Source organism: Ranitomeya imitator, chromosome 2 (genome assembly GCF_032444005.1).
Source record: "Ranitomeya imitator isolate aRanImi1 chromosome 2, aRanImi1.pri, whole genome shotgun sequence".
In the NCBI taxonomy this organism is placed as follows: domain Eukaryota; kingdom Metazoa; phylum Chordata; class Amphibia; order Anura; family Dendrobatidae; genus Ranitomeya; species Ranitomeya imitator.
Window position 1 is genome coordinate 143,838,832 of NC_091283.1, and position 21,626 is coordinate 143,860,457.

Consider the following 21,626-nt stretch of genomic DNA (forward strand, 5'->3'; position numbering starts at 1 on the left):
TTATACTTGTAAAAATTAAAAAAATTGGGGATAAAAGAACATTTTTGGGGAAAAATGTGATTTTTAATTTTCACGGCACAACGTTATAAACTTCTGTGAAGCACCTGGGGGTTCAAGGTGCTCACCACACATTTAGATAACTTCTTTCAGGGGTCTACTTTTCAAAATGGGATCACTTGTGGGGATCACTTGCTAATGATTCAGCAAAGTTTGCATTCAAACAGTTAAAGAGTGCTCCTTCCCTTCCAAGCTCTGCCATGCACCCAAATAGTAGTTCCCCCCCCCCCTTCCCCACATATGGGGTATCAAAATGCTCAGGAGAAATTGCACAACAAATTTTGGGGTCTATTTTCCCTTGTTACCCTTGTGAAAATTAAAAAATTAGGTCTAAAGTAAACATTTTTTTGAAAAAAAAATGAAATGTCCTTCTACATTGTTTCAGTTCCTGTGAAGTACTTGAAGAGATAATAAACTTCTTGAATGTGGTTTTGAGAATCTGGAGGGGTGCAGTTTTTAGTATGGTGTCACTTTTGGGTATTTTCTGTTATATAGACCCTTCAAAGTCCCTTCAAATGTGATGTGGTCCATACAAAAATGGTTTTGTAAATTGTGGGAAAGATTAGAAATTGCTGGTCAACTTTTAATTCTTCCAGCTTCCTAACAAAAAATAAATAAATTATGTTTCAAAAATTGTGCTGATGTAAAGTAGACATGTGAGAAATGTTATGTATTAACTATTTTGTGTGACATAACTCTCTGATTTAAGGACATAAAAATTAAAAGTTCGAAAATTGCAAACTTTTAAAAATGTTTGCAAAATTTGCCATATTTTCATAAGTACACGCAAGTCATATAGACCAAATATTACCACTATCATGAACTATCATATGTCACGAGAAAACAATCTAAGAATAACTAGGATCCGTTGACGTGTTCCAGGGTTATTACCACATAACTTGACACTGATCAGAATTGAAAAAAATGGCCTGGTCAGGATGGTGAAAACAGGCTTCGATGTGAAGGGATTAATAAGATCTCTATATTTCATATATTTATGGTGTATTTTAAATATCCCAATGATCTGTAAAGAAAAAAGTATACACTAAAATCCCAGAAAAAGAAAACCTATATCGCTAAGACAAAATCACAATTTCACCATTTCAAAGTCCTGAATAAACACATCAAAGAGAAAAGCGTCAAACAATATAACGATAACATAGAACAAATCATCAAAGAGGCAAAATTAACAAAGGACAGATTGTCAGGCAGCAGTCACACCCAGCAAATGCCGGAGTAGATGGAAATTTTCTAAATTATAACTTAATTACAACTTTATATGAAGTAAGTCATTCCCTCAGCAGTTATGGCTGTAGAATAATCTACAGAATTGAACAGGTTGAACCTTGTGAATGCGCCATATCAGCAGCGCCAGCTATGTGTGGGTGATCCATAGCCTGATTGTTATGTATTGTTACGTTGGCTGCGATCCTGAATTCCCCACTGAAGATCTGTAGATATGTCCCGTATAAATGAGATGCCGTAATGCACAGGATGGGAGGAGGGGCAGCTTTATTTAATTGTGACTCTTGTTGCTTGCCCGTCAGTCTAGCTCTGCCATCTGTAGGTGCCAGTCTTCTGATATCCCTTAACTAAAGACAGATCTTGTGGGTCAATATGTGAACCCTGACAATAAACGCCACCATTTAAAGCGCCTCTGTGAAACCAGCTCACTTTCCAGAATGTGGAAACAAATATGTGTTTCATATAGAGAACCAAATCCAAGCGCTGGCCGAGCTCCAGATGAAATAAGCCAAAGAATCCTTCAGACTTGATGCTGCGGCTTACTAATTAAATGCAATCTAAATATTTCCTTTATGGGGAATATTCTTTTATTAAGAAATATTATCCCTCCTAATAGATTATGTGGAGCAAATAAGAAGCAAACCTGACACAACCTGCCTCTGTTTATGGATTACCTCCTGCACAATATGGCCATTGATGATGGGCCGCAGCTTCGCCTCACCACCCTGTACAAGACTTCTACCAAGCAATGTGCGAAGTACTATTTCATTCAGTAAAGCCTCATGGGCGCAGCCAGATTATTGCTCCGTTTTGCATGTAGCCGTAGACTAGTACAGTAGCCATTACAGATGAGCGGAGTGCTTTACACAGCTCTGGTCCACAGTTCTCGTCAGCGCTCTCTGGCTGTGGACATAACTGTACAAATTTCCTGTGCTTCCAGGTTCCCCGGGGCAGTGTCTGATTTTCTGGCCTGGCATGACATAGTCTGAGCAGCGTGCAGCACATGGGTGATGTCTCACCAGCCCAGGTAATCATAAACTGGACATGGGTTAAGGAAACTCTCACATCACCTGTCCACAACCAGAGAGCACTGACCCGGACTGTGGACCGCCGTTGCACAAAGCGATCTGCTCATCTTTAGCAGCCATACATGAGCCATTACTGTATTTCTGGATGCCTGCATTATCAGGTTGAGATATACAGAGGTTTTTTCTGTAGGATATCCTATTAAACTTCCAGAAAATTTGTGATCGGTTCAGTCACAAGTTGCATCTACTATGAAAGAAAAGCTCTGTAGATAAGGCACCTGAAGCTGTACTGACTCAATGTTCCTCTTATCAGCGTCTGTGTTACGTGTATTGGGCCTATGGAAATGAGGAGTTTCTGAACCCTGTTGTCTCCTTCAGCATATTTGTATTATCTCCTGTATGTATTAGTAGGTTTGCATATGCAGTATACACAAGCTAGGTACATATATACAGGCTCGGACTGGCCAACAGCAACACAGGACAATCCTCCGGTAGGCCCCTGTGAAGGACGGCTAATGAGTAGTGCTATTACACTTCATTCACAATTTGCAGAAAAACGTATAATCTAATCATTTCATTAAAAAAGTTAGCCAAATTAATATTACATAAAAGCAACAATATATTTGTATATTAGGGTCAGGGTATTTTCTGTTTGGAGCTTAACAGTGGGCCCCAAGAATCAATGTTACTGGGATTTTCCAGCGCAGTCCGACTCTGGCAATGAAACTAAAAATAAGTCAATTATTCATTCATTCATACATTCCGTCATTTATGACAGATTTCATGGTTGGCATTTTCTCTAACTGTAAAAGAATCTTAATATGAAAGGATGTCTATGTGCCTAATGCGGGTCACAATCGAATCTATCTGAGATACACGCACACATGGGTAAGTTTTATAGGAAGCCAAATAATGGGTAATTCTCATCTCTTTAAATGGGCGACACTGCTCGAAAAAAAAACAAGCAACTTTGCAATATACCTTCTATTAAATATCCTCTTTGTTGTCAAGAACCAAGGGATTTTTTTTTATTCTATAGTTTACAACTATTTGCCTAGGTAACCGGCTTTCTCAGCAGTCTTCCAGAGGTGACCCATCTCCTTGGTAAAGAGCACAGAGCTAGCAAATCCTTTGCTATCGAGCTTAGAAGAGTTGCTCTAAAGTTGGTCAGATTGCTGGATCCAGCCAGCTTCAGTTGCTCCACACTCCTCTGATGATGTAGGGACAAAAAAAAACCACACCATGCAACATAGGAGATTGCACAAATCAGACCAGTGGCCTAATGATACTACTGGTCCAAACTGTCAATCATCAGGAGCACACCGCCACCGGCAAGCAGAAAGCTGAGAGGTAGGAGAACAGTGTGCACCTGAAGAAACAAAGATACAACAAAACTGAAGATGGGAAAATTGATTTGCAGGACTTTGGTCCATCGGCCAGGACAATAGTCTGTGACCACTGGACAGGAGGCCTGTGAATCTCCTTACCTCCCAAAATTCATCCATCATGTGTGCGACTCGGTGCAATGATGATATCACACTAGCCCTGGCTCATTAAAAGAACGCCTCATTCATGTTCCTGCCATTCATTCCAATCAGGCGATATGTGAAAGATGGGAAATCCATTGTAAGCGTCACTGGTGCATCAATTCTTTCACGTTCAGTGGTAATATGAACACGGCACTTAAGAACACTTGCATGTACATATATCTATCAAATGTCTGGAAAGAATTAACTCTTATTGGGTACAGTGTTCCTAAATGCACAGAAATCTCTTCTTGACTGTCATCACGGCTAGTTTAAATGGTGGTTTTGACATAGTGAAATCAAAACTGTGCTTACAGTCATATGGGATGTCACCTGGCTTCTCCACAAACCGATAGTACCAAGTAAAACAGTTTTTTTTTTCATTACAGGAAGACAGAATAGCTAAATTAACAGCTACCAACAGGGTCCTTCTCTGCCCCCATCTATTGATGCTGCTGGCACATAGAGAGGTTAAATACTAGCATTAGGGACTATCCTGATTGGGTACACATTGTAGCGGTGGGATGACTTTTACACTTTTTTTAATCAAAAATGACTGTAAAAATCTGTTTTGTTGATTTTGCCAGCACTGTAATTATATGCAAATGAGCTGCAAGTGCTTTAGGGTGGGGCATTGCACTTGCAGGTCTCCTAACCTCGCTGTCTACTCCCCGCTGGGCGCCTGCTTCCTTAAGGTACCGTCACACTTAGCGACGCTGCAGCGATACCGACAACGATCCGGATCGCTGCAGCGTCGCTGTTTGGTCGCTGGAGAGCTGTCACACAGACCGCTCTCCAGCGACCAACGATGCCGGTAACCAGGGTAAACATCGGGTAACTAAGCGCAGGGCCGCGCTTAGTAACCCGATGTTTACCCTGGTTACCATGCTAAAAGTAAAAAAAAACAAACACTAGATACTTACCTACCGCTGTCTGTCCTCCAGCGCTGCGCTCTGCTTCTCTGCTCTCCTCCTGTACTGGCTGTGAGCCGGAAAGAAGAGCGGTGACGTCACCGCTCTGCTTTCCGGCTCACAGTCAGTGCAGGAGGAGAGCAGAGCACAGCGCTGGAGGACAGACAGCGGTAGGTAAGTATCTAGTGTTTGTTTTTTTTTACTTTTAGCATGGTAACCAGGGTAAACATCGGGTTACTAAGCGCGGCCCTGCGCTTAGTTACCCGATGTTTACCCTGGTTACCAGTGAAGACATCGCTGGATCGGTGTCACACACGCCGATCCAGCGATGTCTCCAGGGAGTCCAGCGACCAAATAAAGTTCTGGACTTTGTTCAGCGACCAACGATCTCCCAGCAGGGGCCTGATCGTTGGTCGCTGTCACACAGAACGATTTCATTAACGATATCGTTGCTACGTCACAAATAGCAACGATATCATTAACAATATCGTTATGTGTGAAGGTACCTTAAGTCTGAATGACAGATCAGAGCAGGCTGGTGACTAAAACAAGAGTGACCTGTCAGTCAGTTACAGGAGGCAGGCAAAGGGCAGGGAGTAGATAAGGAGGGCAGGAGAATTGCAAGTGCAATATCACACCACAGAGTACTTGTAGCTCATTTGCATACAACTCCAACACTGGATTTCTCAAAAACAACAAAGTGGATTTTCACACTCAAGATATAGATTGAATCAGCATGAAAGCATCTGCACATACAGGTCATTAGTTTGAGGTGCAAATTCCTAATGAAAGGTTCCCTATAATGTGTGACACTGGTTACAAAACACTAATGGCTGCAAACAGGCTCCCATTCCCTGCACACATCAGCTGGATTCCTGTCTGGTACTGTTGCCATAAAGTGTACATTACAGACCTCCCCGAATAGTATATCGCCACTCTTTGCCTGAGGCGTCAGGGTGGGGTATGATATATACCGTACTACTGTATATTTAGCCCATACTAAACTTCACTTTCCCATTATTATTATTACAGCTACATCATAATTAACATGATAACTGATATTTACATGATGATTTATTACTTTCCCCGATAAAATACATTGTGCTGTCTGAGCCTAATAAATGACACCCCGCATGTGACTCACTTACACACAGAAGTCCCCAAAGTTTATTAAAATTGATAGATCAGAAATAAAAATGAAAAATAACAGTCATTTGTGGCTATGGTTGAATCTTTTTTTTAGTTAATGGTGACATCCAGTATGTACTAACATATAATGGTGGAAAGACTTCTCCAGTGCTCGCAGCACATTTACTGATAGTGAACGGTAGCTTGAAATATTGTGATAAGTCGTCATGAAAATAGAAGAGGCTCGAGGGAGGTATAAAGTGTGGAGTGTGCACTGTCTGCGCGGTCACAGGGCACCATGGTCCTGGGGGCAGTGACGCTCATCACATATTCACATTGCGTGGTCTACTGGCCGAATTCTCAGCTTTAGGAGTTAAAGTCTGATTTATGTGGGTGCCGTATTACAGCTCCAGTTAAGTTTGTGGGGCCGTACTGTATCTCTGGACAGCTCCGATTTCATACACAGACACTTTTTTGAAATTCTACCTTCATTCCCGAAGTTCTCAGCAGCAGTCAATGACTAAACTCTCCCCACCCCACCCCTCTTATTATGAGTGAAAAACTTTAAGGAGTTGTCTCAGGAAAGACATTGGTGACATATCAGTCTGACATGCCACCAATATCCTTCATGGTGCTGCTGCCATATCATTCCAGTGATCAGAAGGGCCACAGAGGTCAGATATTGTAAGATTTTACTTGATTTTCAAATCCTAGGGATATGCCATCAGCGTCTATGATAAATCAATTAAACTAACCCTAGTTACCCCATATAGATCTGTACATTGTGGTAGATCGGCTCACTCAGCTGTACACGGAGGTAAACATGGGAACACCGTCTCTTTAAGTACTTCACTGGTTTATTATGTACATGCAACCATGGGAAAGTAAAAATAAACACAGCCCTTTGGGCAAAACGGAAAAGAAAACAAAGTGGTATATCACCGTCCACGTGTCTGCGGGGATCCGCACGCTCAAGGTTAGCAAAAACACATGATTCAGTTTACTACCAACACAAGCACCTCTCTGGAGTTAGCCTCTCCAGACACACTGAACGCCTCTGGAGGCCAACTATTTAAACCCCAGACCACACCTTGGGGTGGAGATATGGAGAACAACCTCCCACCCTCTCTATGGTTGTTCTAAAAAACCCAGGCTTTTTATAAGGGCTGCTTAACCCCTCTCAACATTTAGTGTGCTGGAGCAAAAATTCTGGGTTTCAAATCACTGAAGCTAATAGCCTCAGTGAAACATATTTCCCCTCCAGCACTTTACCAGTGACTTTGTCACAACATTTGTGCAAAAAGCATTAGTAAAATGCATAGAAAATGTCATAATCAGAGCAGATTGCTACTGCATATTATTGCGTACCTGCAGAAAACATGAAGATAAAAAGGCGGAGAAAAAAACACAGCATTTACGCTACTTGTGAATGCAGCCTAAATGATTTAACCTGGAAAAGAATACTAAATATTAAGGTAAGACTTTAATAATCTCCATTTGTTTTTCCATTGGCTCCTGGTTAGATGTACATGGCGGGGGCCAGCAGCACGCACACTATCAGGGGTGGCAGAGGGCAAATTGGGCATACTGTGCTCAGATAAGAAGACAAGGTGAAACTTTATGCATAGTCGTTCATGACAGTTTTCTAAAAAGAACCAACTTGTTCTGGCACTTTACAAGTTAATGATTACCTATCCATAATGTCACAAGGAAATGTCCTGCACTTCCGATATTTGTTGCTAGGTGAGCCCCACAATAATATTGATTTAGGTTGTACCTCCTATGATAAAAGCCATTACAGGGCCACCTGCTCAGGCCGCAGCCAGGATGACAGCTGTCATGTCAGATAAAGAATGTAAGTAATGTGTCTTTAAGCAGCAAGGTTAGTACAGCTCTATGGCGCACACAGCTACTATTAATGGCTGACTCATTAACTGCAGATTCCTGCGTCTGGAAACTTTGCTTATTTCCAGGTGCTATTTCCCTGAAACACTGCTGTGTACCTACAGGAACATTCCCAATAAAAGCCCGCTACAGACCACGGTAGCGCCATTTCATCATCCTCGGCAATGCGTCAGTGACCATTAAAGAAGGGTATTTGATCTAAACAACTTATCCAAAAATCATAGGCAGCCAACAGACTGGAAGACCAAAAATGAATCATAATATTTCCAAGCATCACATATATAAAAATTAGTACGTACAAATAAGCAAAATTTCATGTGAATTGTAAAGTATTCTCGGAATAAAGGGCCAAGTCAGCCCAGTTTGAAATATTGCTATCAATGCTGCCCATTAAATACTCCACCAGACATGCCACCAATCATAGTTCCTGTGACATTATACAATCATCCCAATAAAATCAGATCAGAAATAGAATCAGTTACTTATTTTATTTGCTTATATAGCTTGATTAATTCCACACTTTACAGTAATCAGCATAACTGTCCCTATTGGGGCTCACAATCTCTATTCCGAACCAGTGTGACTTTAGAGTGTGGGAAGAAAGTAGAGAACCCAGAAGGAAACCTAAATTTTTTAATAAATTTGCAAAAATTACTACATTTCTGTTTTTTTTTCTGTCAAGATGGGGTGCCAGAGTGTACATTAATGAAAAAAAATGAATGAACTTTTTTGAATTTACCAAATGGCTGCAATGAAACAAAGAGTGAAAAATTTAAAGGTCTGAATAGAATACTTTCCGTACCCACTGTAAGTAGAATAATTATGATCATAATGATCTGACAATCCATAATCACTCAGTAAAAATGAACTTTTAGTATTATGTAAATTGCCTCTTTAGAGAAAAAGAGGACTTGAACTCTATAGAAACGTTACCCCTTAGACCTTTAATATTAGTCATTCTAAAGGGGTTGTTCACCGCTTTGCAACTTGCCAATTCCTAACGTCTGATGAACAAACCGCGAGCATAAAGCTCAGTTCACATAACGTTTTCCCCACGTTCAGTCGCCCTGTCGTGGCTTATATCCGAACCACCTTGCCACCCCACAAAACGGGATTCAGATGTATGCCCCATCGGAACCACTGAATGTAGGAAAAAATGCTATGTGAACTCAGTCTTAGGCATCGCTTGCTGATTCTAGTAGTTGTCACGTAACTGCAGTTATGTGATTTGCATGATTTCGGTCATGGGCTGACACTAAAGTCTTCTACCGCTTCATTCAATAGATTCTATGGAGAAGCAACTGAGACTCTAGGATCACTGCAGGAACACTTCTACCATTGTGTCTCATACAGAATCTGGAGAGGTGGCACATGGCACAGGAGCTATCAAGTCGAGCGCAATCAAGCCCTGTACCAAGAATCTTTATCGTATGTCCATCAATCATTGCCTTCCACTTCTCAACACATTACCCATGTGCTTCCTTCACTATACTTCCTTCTTTCACTATTCGTTTTCACCTCTTCCTCCTCATGGTTTATCAATCTTCCTCCTCCTCTTTAAATTTTACTAAAGAGACCCTTCCCTGTCTGGATATAAAACACTTTACCATAACCAGCATCTACTCAACCATTTCTCCGATTCTTGTTGTCATCCAATACTTCCCCCTTTCTTGTGTTTTTCCATTCTCTATGTCTTTCCTTTAGACATTTACTCTCACTTTTTACTTAAAATTAACCTTTTTTTTTAAAGGTTAACTTAGGGGCAGCAATCAAAACAAAAGCCCCAGGTCTAGAGAGCCAGCTGAATCCAGACATCAACTTCTCCTTCACATACCACAAATTCCCCAAGACTTGACGATTCCCAAAGGGAGTCTGGGAAAAATAACCCAAGCACAGAAGAGGAATCTTTATAGGATTGTTCCATGGTGTTTTATTGGATTCCTGATTACTACCAGAGGTTGTAACACATAAGGTTCCTTCACAGTATTTCCGCTAGGTTCCAAGAGCTTTGTGTAATTATTGTGTAGATGATTCTCACAGACATAGGTCACTGCAGAAAAGAATTGAAAAGTATTTCTGAAATGTGAGGGGGGAAGAGTCATTGACATGATGGTGGCACAATAAGGAAAGAAGTACATTTATCACTGAATGCTCTTCTTTTTGTATATAGATCACATCATTTTCTTCTCTCATTATAAAGACCCAGTAAAACACCATAGATACTGGAAAACCACAGATCCTGGATTATTGGACAATTGTAGAATATAAAAGAAATTTTGTCAAGATAAAAGGAAGCACAAAATTGAATATGGTACTATGTTTCTGAAAACAAGGGAATCGGGAATGAAGACACATCTCATAAAATGAGGGCATCTGTTAGATGATCTAATTCCCAGAAGCGAGCAGGTGCTATGCCACCAGCTATGTCCCCTACCCCCATCTTCCATTTGGGGTGCTGCGCTAGAGAGCAGGCTGTATGCAAATAACAGATGACTTCATTTAACGGGCCTTTCTCTGGGACAGATATCCTTTAGTCAGTCAGTATTGCACAAGTGAAGCAGTTAGTGTTTTCTTTTATGATCGTCTTCTGGACCAGCCAGTATGGAGCATTGTTGCTTTCCTTATTCTTCAGTGAGGCAGATCTATCAGTTTTCCTCTATTTCTGCTGAAAGCCAAATTTCTGAGGACCTTGGGGACATATTTTCTGAAATAAACATTCCTACTGACCTAGTATTCTTTGCAGCCTTTGCCACCTTCAAGGGTCGTGAATGTGGTACTTGTTGCATGGTGCAGAAATACTGGAGCATGATGCTTCAATCATTTCTTGCCATAAGACCTTTGGGAAGTTTATTAATGAGCCAAATATTTACTTCTTAAACTAATTACATTTAAGTACCCCCAAGGTTACAATCATACTATGATATCCTTTAAAAGCACAACCTAAACAGTGTACAAGTAAATAGCCCCTTAAATACATGGCATGTACTACAGGTGGAGCGCGTGGGTGGTGGACAAGTTGGGATTCCCTTAAGTTGTGGTAAGTGTAAATTCCCTAACAAGGGCTGATGCCAGACGATGTGTCTCACAGGTTTTTCTAGGTGGAATATTAGAGGAACGGCACAATGCAGAGCTCTAAATATACTCCAAAATGATTACTTTATGGGGAATAAAACTGAGTTTGCTAAAACTGAAGTGAAGGTGAATGGTCTTAGTTAACAGGATAAGAATATATGTTTTGGCATGGACTCTTCCTCATTGTTTGTCTTGAAATAGTTGGATTACAGCAGCAGGTTTTACTTTTAAAATTATGTAGATTTCTTGTATGGTACAAAAGAGAATGGTAAAACCAAAAACACTCAGTTTGAAAAAATGTTTGCAGTAATCCGCAAGTGCTAGTAAAAGATGTAAATAACAGGGTATTTGGTTGATACGTTTTTTGCAAAAAATGTATACTAAGCTGCTCTACCAATCTTCACGGTATACCCTTATCAGAGCAGTCCTAACTAATGTATGCAATCCCTATCCGATGTATTTAAAAACCTGATCATCCTGTTTCTTGTATGGTAGTTTTATGTTTTATGCTCTTGGAGTTTAGGCTATGGTAAGATCCTGTTTAAATCCCCATTGGTGGCTCTTTGGACAGCAAGAGGGGTACTTCATGCTGCATTAAAACTATAAAAACTGTCTGAAGCTATAACAAATCCATAGCGCTTACTGTCTGGATCTATCGTAAGTCAGAAATGGCTTTGGATCCTGTTGTGATTGGAAGTCGTGATACAAATGACAACATAGTCTTACTTGTGCAACAGCTTGATTTCAAAAATTCTCATTTACAATCCACACCGTGTAACAAACAGTGTTGCTAACTTTTAATAACAGAAGCAAGAAACGTATCTCCTCTTTATCTGTCACGAGAAATGTTCACGGATCTGATGTCCACTTAGGAGTGTTCAACTAAGGCAGTCCAGTTCTTCAGTGCAGTTTCACTGATGTGAAATCAGTGATATGGAATTTGGGTTCTCCAGTAATACACACACCAAAGATTAAAGGTTCTCAACAAGCCCTCTACAATAAAATAATTGTTTTAATATTCTGCACTGATGAAGGCTACCAAGCCCAAAATATCAGCATGAAAGGTGAAATCTGGGTTTCAGTACCTAACGTACTATACATGTGGTACAGACAAGCAGTCTAGAGTTGGTCATGAAGGCGTAGTCTCTGGTCCGTCACAGAGCATGAAGGAGCAATGTTACATGTCTTCCCCCACTATGCAGAATCAGGATCTAGTTGTTCTTTGGTTGTATGATGGACGTGAGCCATGTCAATAACTTCTGTCTAATAATAGTGAACTAATGAGTGAGGATTACGATGGCTAGGCTTTAGGCCCTAGCTTTCACTCTTGACCTCACATATGTGTTGTCCTTTCAGAATATGTGATACGAGAGTGGTGTGAATTCTGTAGCTGGGCCTAAAGTCTAGTGACCCTCTTAACATCCTCCTGACCTCTAGTCACTGGCTGCCAGCTCTGTGCTGATATAGGCTGACACTATATAAGATATCACTTCTCCTCCAGTTAACCAGTATGCCCCATGTTATACAGTGGATTCTTGTCATGTACAACTGGTAGGAGCAATAAGAGGAGACTGAACATTGTACAACAAGCGGGTTTCCATCCTTCATACAGTATATATTACTTAGCATATGGCTGACTAACATTATTCGATCAGCTGAACGCCACACTACTGTAAAATTTAATCTACAGCTTTTCCTGGTTAACAAAGGGCACACGGAGCTGCTCATTTCTTTGTTCCACCATGTACAAAGCTAAATGTCAATTCAAATCAAAGTTATTCCTCATGCAGCAAGTCAATAAGATGTATAAATACAGGAGTTCATGAGATGTATAGGTACATGAGGCCATGAGATGTATATGTAAATGTGTTCCTGATATGTATATGTATTCATGAGATGCATAGGTACATGAGTCCATGAGATTACTATTTATTATTATTATAGCGCCATTTATTCCATGGCGCTTTACATGTGAGGAGGGGTATGCATAATAAAAAACAAGTACAATAATCTTTATCAATACAAGTCATCACTAGTACAGGAGGAGAGAGGACCCTGCCCGTGAGGGCTCACAATCTACAAGGGATGGGTGAGGATACAGTAGGTGAGGGCAGAGCTGGTCGTGTAGCAGTTTGGTGGATCGGTGGTTACTTCAGGTTGAAGGCTTGTCAGAAGAGGTAGGTCTTCAGGTTCCTTTTGAGGGTTTCCACAGTAGGCGAGAATCTGATATGTTGGGGTGGAGAGTTCCAGAGGAGGGGGGATGCACTGGAGAAATTTTGTATGCGATTGTGGGACGAAGATATAAGAGGGGAGTCGAGAAGGAGATCTTGTGAGGATCGGAGGTTGCGTGCTGGTAGATACCGGGAAATGAGGTCACAGATGTATGGCGGAGACAGTTTGTGGATGGCTTTGTATGACATGGTTAGCGTTTTGAACTGGAGTCTCTGGGTAATGGGGAGCCAGTGCAGGGATTGAAAGAGAGGAGAGGCTGGGGAATAGTGGGGGGATAGGTGGATTAGGCGAGCAGCAGAGTTTAAGATAGATTGGAGGGGCACGAGAGTGTTAAGGTACCGTCACACTGAACGATATCGCTAGCGATCCGTGACGTTGCAGTGTCCTGGCTAGCGATATCGTTGAGTTTGACAGGCAGCAGCGATCAGGATCCTGCTGTGCCATCATTGGTCAGAGCAGAAAGTCCAGAACTTTATTTCGTCGCTGGACTCCCGCAGACATCGCCAATTCAGCGATGTCTTCACTGGTAACCAGGGTAAACATCGGGTTACTAAGCGCAGGGCCGCGCTTAGTAACCCGATGTTTACCCTGGTTACCAGCGTAAACGTAAAAAAAAAACAACCACTACATACTTACATTCCGGTGTCTGTCCCCCGGCGCTGTGCTTCTCTTGCACTGTGAGCACCGTCATCGCTATGCTTTCCGGCTGGCGCTCACAGTCAGTGCAGAGAAGCACAGCGCCGGGGGACAGACACCGGAATGTAAGTATGTAGTGTTTTTTTTTTTTTACATTAGCACTGGTAACCAGGGTAAACATCAGGTTACTAAGCGCGGCCCTGCGCTTAGTAACCCGATGTTTACCCTGGTTACCAGGGGACTTCGCATAGTGGGTCACTGGAGAGCTGTCTGTGTGACAGCTCCCCAGCGACCACACAGCGACGCTGCAGCGATCGGGATCGTTGTCTAGATCGCTGTAGCGTCGCTAAATGTGACGGTACCTTTAGAGGGGAGGCCACACAGCAGGCGGCTGCAGTAGTCAAGACGGGAGATGATGAGGGCATGCATTAGAGTTTTTGGAGATTCTAGTTTGAGGAATGTACAGATCCGGGAGATGCATAGATAAACGAGTCCATGAGATGTATAGATACACGAGCCCATGAGATGTATAGATAAATGAGTCAATGAGATGTATATGTACAGCAGTCCATGAGATGTATAGATACACGAGCCCATGAAATGTATAGATACATGAGATGTATATGTACATGAATCCATGACATGTATAGATACAGCAGTCCATGTGATGTATAGGTACATGAGTCCATGAGGTGTATAGGTACATGGGTCCATGAGGTGTATAGGTACAACAGTCCATGAGATGTATAGATACATGAGACCATGATATGTATGGGTGCATGAGGCCATGAGGTGTATAGGTACAGCAGTTCATGAGATGTATAGATACATGAGTCCATGATATGCATAGGGACATGAGTCCATGAGATGTATAGGGACATGAGACCATGAAATGCATAGCTAAATGAGTCCATGAGATGTATAGATACATGCGTCCATGAGATGTATCCCTGGATACATGAGTCCATGAGACATATAGATGCATGAGTCCATGAGATGCATAGATACATGAGTCCATGAGATGTATACATACATGAGTCCATGAGATGTAAAGATACATGAGTCCATGAGATGTATAGATACATGAGTCCATGAGATGTATAGGGACATGAGTCCATGAGATGTATACATACATGAGTCCATGAGATGTAAAGATACATGAGTCCATGAGATGTATAGATACATGAGTCCATGAGATGTATAGGGACATGAGTCCATGAGATGTATACATACATGAGTCCATGAGATGTATAGATACATGAGTCCATGAGATGTATACATACATGAGTTCATGAGATGTATAGATAAAGGAGTCCATGAGATGTAAAGATACATGAGTCCATGAGATGTATAGATACATGAGTCCATGAGATGTATAGATACAGTAGTCCATGAGATGTATAGCTACATGAGGCCATGAGATGAATAGATGCATGAGTCCATGAGATGTATCCCTGGATACATGAGCCCATGAGATGTATAGATACAGGAGTCCATGAGATGTATAGATACATGACTCCATGAGATGGATATGTACATGAATCCATGAGATGTATAGATACAGCAGTCCATGAGATGTATAGATACACAAGCCCATGAGATGTATAGATACATGACTCCATGAGATGTATATGTACATGAATCCATGACATGTATAGATACAGCAGTCCATGAGATGCATAGGTACATGAGTCCATGACGTGTATAGGTACATGGCTCCATGAGGTGTATAGGTACAGCAGTCCATGAGATGTATAGATACATGAGGTCATGAGATGTATGGATGCATGAGGCCATGAGATGTATAGGTACATGAGGCCATGAGGTGTATAGATATATGAGTCAATGAGATGTATAGATACACGAGTCCATGAGATACATAGGAACATGAGTCCATGAGATGTATAGATACAGCAGTCCATGAGATGTATAGATATATGAGTCCATGAGATGTATAGGTACATGAGTCTATGAGATGGATAGGTACATGAGTCCATGAGATGTATAGGTACATGAGTCCATGAGATGTATAGATACAGCAGTCAATGAGATGTATAAGTACAGCAGTCCATGAGATGTATAGCTACATTAGTCCATGAGATGTATAGATACAGCAGTCCATGAGATGTATAGCTACATGAATCCATGAGATGTATAGATACAGCAGTCCATGAGATGTATAGATACACAAGCTCATGAAATGTATAGATACATGAGTCCATGAGATGTATATGTACATGAATCCATGACATGTATAGTTACAGCAGTCCATGAGATGTGTAGGTACATGAGTGCAAGAGGTATATAAGTGCATGGGTCCATGAGGTGTATAGGTACAGCAGATCATGAGATGTATAGATACATGAGGCCATGAGATGTATGGGTGCATGAGGCCATGAGATGTATGGCTACATGACTCAATGAGGTGTATAGATACATGAGTCCATGAGAAGTATAGGGACATGAGTCCATGAGATGTATATATACAGCAGTCCATGAGATGTATAGATACATGAGTCCATGAGATGTATAGATACAGCAGTCCATGAGATGTATAGATACATGAGTCCATGAGATGTATAGCTACATGATCCCACGAGATGTATAGATACATGAGTCCATGATATGTATAGGGACATGAGTCCATGATATGTATAGGTACATGAGTCCATGAGAACTATGATGCCATGGACTATAGCCCCCAACCTGGACCTGCCCCATCCACCTCCCCTATGCCATGGACTATAGCCCCCACCCTGGATCTGCCCCATCCATCTCCCCTATGCCATGGACTATAGCCCCCACCCTGGATCTGCCCCATCCACCTCCCCCCACAGCTCCTACCCAACATCCCCTCAGTCCCTATCCCTATTGCCTCTATACACTTGCTTTGGCAAAACTGATGTGTATTTGGTCCTGCCAATAAAGCTTCTTTGAATCTTGAGATGTATAGATACAGCAGTCAATGAGATGTATAGATACAGCAGTCCATGAAATGTATAGGTACATGAGTCCATGAGATGTATAGGGACATGAGACTATGAGATGTATAGCTACATGAGTTCATGAGATGTATAGATGCATGAGTCCATGAGATGTATCCCTGGATACATGAGTCCATGAGATGTATAGATACAGGAGTCCATGAGATGTATAGATACAGGAGTCCATGAGATGTATAGATACAGGAATCCATGAGATGTATAGATACAGGAGTACATGAGATGTATAGAGACATGAGTCCATGAGATAAATAGATACATGAGCCCATGAGATGTATAGGGACATGAGTTCATGAGATGTATAGGGACATGAGTCCATGAGATGTATAGATACATGAGTCCATGAGATGTATCCCTGGATACATGAGATGTATAGATACAGGAGTCCATGAAATGTATCCCTGGATACATGAATCCATGGGATGCATAGATACAGGAGTCCATGAGATGTATAGACACATGACTCCACGATATGTACAGTATATGGACATGAGTCCATGAGATGTATAGCTACATGAGTCCATGAGATGTATAGCTACATGAGTCCATGAGATGTATAGATACATGAGACCATGAGATGTATAGCTACATGAGTCTATGAGATGTATAGATACATGAGTCCATGAGATGTATCCCTGGATACATGAGATGCATAGATACAGGAGTCCATGAGATGTATACATTCATGAGTTCATGAGATGTATAGGGACATGAGACCATGAGATGTATAGCTACATGAGTCCATGAGATGTATAGATACATGAGTCCATGAGATGTATCCCTGGATACATGAGATGTATACAGTAGATACAGGAGTCCATGAGATGTATAGATACATGAGTCCATGAGATGTATAGGGACATGAGACCATGAGATGTATAGATACATGAGTCCATGAGATGTATAGATACATGAGTCCATGAGATGTATCCCTGGATACATGAGTCCATGAGATGTATAGATACAGGAGTCCATGAGATGTATAGATACAGGAGTCCATGAGATGTATAGATACAGGAGTCCATGAGATGTATAGATACAGGAGTCCATGAGATGTATAGATACAGGAGTCCATGAGATGTATAGCTATATGAGTCCATGAGATGTATAGATACATGAGTCCATGAGATGTATAGGGACATGAGACCATGAGATGTATAGCTACATGAGTCCATGAAATGTATAGATACATGAGTCCATGAGATATATCCCTGGATACATGAGATGTATGGATAAAGGAGTCCATGAGATGTATACATACATGAGTCCATGAGATGTATAGCTACATGAGTCCATGAGATATATAGATACATGAGTCCATGAGATGTATCCCTGGATACATGAGTCCATTAGATGTATAGATGCAGGAGTCCATGAGATGTATCCCTGGATACATGAGTCCATGAGATGTATCGATACATGAGTCCATGAAATGTATAGACACATGAATCCATGATATGTATAGGGACATGAGAACGTGAGATGTATAGGTACATGAGTCCATGAGATGGATAGGTACATGAGTACATGAGATGTTTAGGGATATAAGTCCATGAGATGTATAGGTACATAAGTTACTAAGATGTATATGAATATATATCAATAAGACATACAGTATAAGTACATAAATCTGTAAGACATATAGAAACTTTTTGCACATATTATGTCTTACATGTGTAGAATCTCTGGCTAATCCAGGAATTTGTTTTATTGTATTTACTGATACATTATCTGAGATACATATTAACCCTCTGTGACATCACATGCTTTTAAATATTAAATTCCCGAGCGCAACAACCTCTCAAGCAGCAGGCCTTAATCCAGGAAGAAACCTATAACACTGGATGGAATATGTAATGAAGTGGTGTAGGGTTCTTCAATATAAGGGATAGGAAAATTATAGGGGTGCCTGCACAGTGTTGGGGGAACAGCAAGACAGACAGGGGCCAGTCCATCCCCATACTGACGACAGGACTATACAGGTGCACTACCAGTAAGACATCAGGCATAACTATGTACATCGAAGGTCTAAGACATAAAAAGTGGCACTGCAGCAATGGGGCTGATGATAAAACCCAGCACAGAGCCCATAACAGTACATATTATTTAAGGTTGTGGCTGTGCCTGAACTAACACTATGGCAATACTGATTTGGAAGACCTGGTTGCACTTGTGGATCCCAACGAAAAACATCTAAGAGGACCACTGAATATTATATGACATTGGTCTTCTTGTATGAGACAAATTGACCTTTCAAGATCCCTAAGGCTCCAGGGCCTGGGTGCAACTGCTACCCTTGCACCAACAACAGTCATCCCTTTTGGTACACCACAGAGACATTCACTACACTAAAGACTTAGGTAAACATACTAAAGACTATTAGAGAGCAGGAAAGTTCTGCATCCAGGACCGAAACGTCGCCACATGGGCCAATAAAAGAGCACCTTACAATTGCTATATTGAGTGTGTTTCAACTTTTTTTTACTCTACTTACAAGGTTTGGTGTATGCCTATGAGACTTTGCATCCGATTTCTACTGTGCTGTGCTTACATTTTTTTTTTCAAGAGGGATACGTGGCTATTTTGTATTCTGCCATCCCTTTCACATCTGGTTGCTTCTGGTCAGCGCCGCCTCTGCATATACTGGCTCTGGGGTATAATGATTAGCCAGCCTCATTCCTGACCTTCACTGGGAAATATGTAATAGTGGCGTCTCCCACTGGCTCTGCCTTTGTCCCCAATATGTACAGATCCCTAACAGAAGGACATGTGGACTTTGAAGTGTGCCAGGCACCATATTGCTGGTTAACCCAATCATCCCCAGATGGACACCTGCATTTATTACCAATGAGACAGAAGGAAAAAAGACTGAAGGTGATGTGTCCAGTGTCAATGGCCAACAGCCCACAATAAAAAGCTGTGCCATTGGTAACAAGGCGGCACGCCATCTGGTGGGAGTATGCGCTTTTCTATCTTTATCGATATTACCCTTCATTACTAGGACATCATCCGTTGATCAAATTAACACACAATGAAAATCATTATTCAGGCACATCCGGTGCTTTCCACACAACTTCAGATGATGTGGGGTTAATATGGTTAGCAGTCCTCTTACATAGGGCTGCTGCCCACGTTCTAGGCTAACAGCTGTGGTGAGCATGGGTTCTGCCAATGGTTAATAGCATCAGAATTAATTAACCCATAACTCTAATTCACATCCTTTATGACAACGAGAAAACACAATGTATATAAGCTTGGGAACAATTTCTTTTTCTGGTATCACCAAATTGCAAATTAAGCCTTTCTACATCTACACATCTGTTCACGAGGCAGATGTTTGTCACCAGAAATACTGCTCTGTCCCTATGCCTTATCCGTGGCTTTACATAGGACTGCAATTATCTAGCTAGTGACATACGTTACACAGGCGCCTGTTACCTGGAGGCTGCGTCAGGCGCTTTCTGGGCTTTGTGACACAACAGACGTGGGTGACATCCAGCCAATGAGCCCGGTCAGGTCCAGCGGGAAAGCGTAGTCTGGTCATCCAGGAGTTAACGCTGGAGGGACTAACAGAAGCAGGGCACAGGAGGGTATGAATGCCAGCTCAGCGGTGACCTGCGAGCTGTTGTCACTGACTGTGCAAAGTGAAGGTGATCACAGAAAAGTCCCAGAGAGAACAGAGGCCACACCTATGGGAGAACTGCTACCAATGAGCAGGAGACCTGCCAGCGGTGTGCAGGGTGAGGGTGCCATGTGTGACTGGCATAGGGTGGGACACACAGTAACACCAAAAGAGATTACTTTCCATGACTTTAGGAAAACTCTTTGCTAATCTTTATAGACTGTAAGCTTGCGAGCAGGACCCTCACTCCTCCTATAACTGGAGAACTCTGTGCTACTTTGCGATATCTTTATTGTCTGCACCTGCCACCGCTTTATTGTAAGGTGCTGCGGAATATGTTGGCGCTATAGAAATAATATTATTATTACAATTAATCTTACCTGTATAAGCAGCACTCATCCAGTGCTATGAAATCAGACAATGGCAGCACATAATATCACAAGTCTGGGCGACTGGACACCACCCATCACTTATGATGAGATCTGTACCATAAAGGCAGCCTGGAATAGTGACAGACGGGATTCCAGCCATGCGTCACTTTTGCAGAATTTCATTTGTCAGAGCAAGATGCCAATATAGTGTAACATGAGTCTGATGTGCCAATCCTCACCCTCCACCACTGAGTCTGGTGTGCCAATCCTCACCCTCCACCACTGAGTCTGGTGTGCCAATCCTCACCCTCCACCACTGAGTCTGGTGTGCCAATCCTCACTATCCACCACTGAGTCTGGTGTGTCAATCCTCACCCTCCACTACTGAGTCTGATGTGCCAATCCTCACCCTCCACCAATGAGTCTGGTGTGTCAATCCTCACCCTCCACCACTGTGACTAGTGTGCCAATCCTCACCCTCCACCGCAGAGTCTTGTGTGCCAATCCTCACTATCCACCACTGAGTCTGGTGTGTCAATCCTCACCCTCCACCACTGAGTCTGGTGTGCCAATCCTCACCCTCCACCGCAGAGTCTTGTGTGCCAATCCTCACTATCCACCACTGAGTCTGGTGTGTCAATCCTCACCCTCCACCACTGAGTCTGGTGTGCCAATCCTCACCCTCCACCAATGAGTCTGGTGTGCCAATCCTCACCCTCCACCACTGAGTCTGGTGTGCCAATCCTCATCCTCCACCAATGAGTCTGGTGTGCCAATCCTCACCCTCCACCACTGAGTCTGGTGTGCCAATCCTCACCCTCCACCAATGAGTCTGGTGTGCCAATCCTCACTATCCACCACTGAGTCTGGTGTGCCAATCCTAACCATTCA

The 21,626-nt window shown here is 42.0% G+C and overlaps 1 protein-coding gene across 3 annotated transcripts in view; it reads right to left on the reverse strand.

Moving 5' to 3' along the window:
* The window catches only part of STARD8 (StAR related lipid transfer domain containing 8), a 236,750-nt gene that overhangs the window by 113,413 nt on the left and 101,711 nt on the right, over positions 1–21,626 (reverse strand). The window contains exon 1 of one of the 3 annotated variants that reach the window (XM_069747336.1): positions 20,181–20,379. The exons of the other annotated variants lie outside the window; for them this stretch is intronic. Coding sequence (XP_069603437.1) covers positions 20,181–20,286 — 106 coding nt within the window. The 5' untranslated portion in view covers positions 20,287–20,379. Of the gene's footprint in view, positions 1–20,180; positions 20,380–21,626 lie in introns of those variants that run through there. 3 annotated transcript variants of the gene reach the window in all.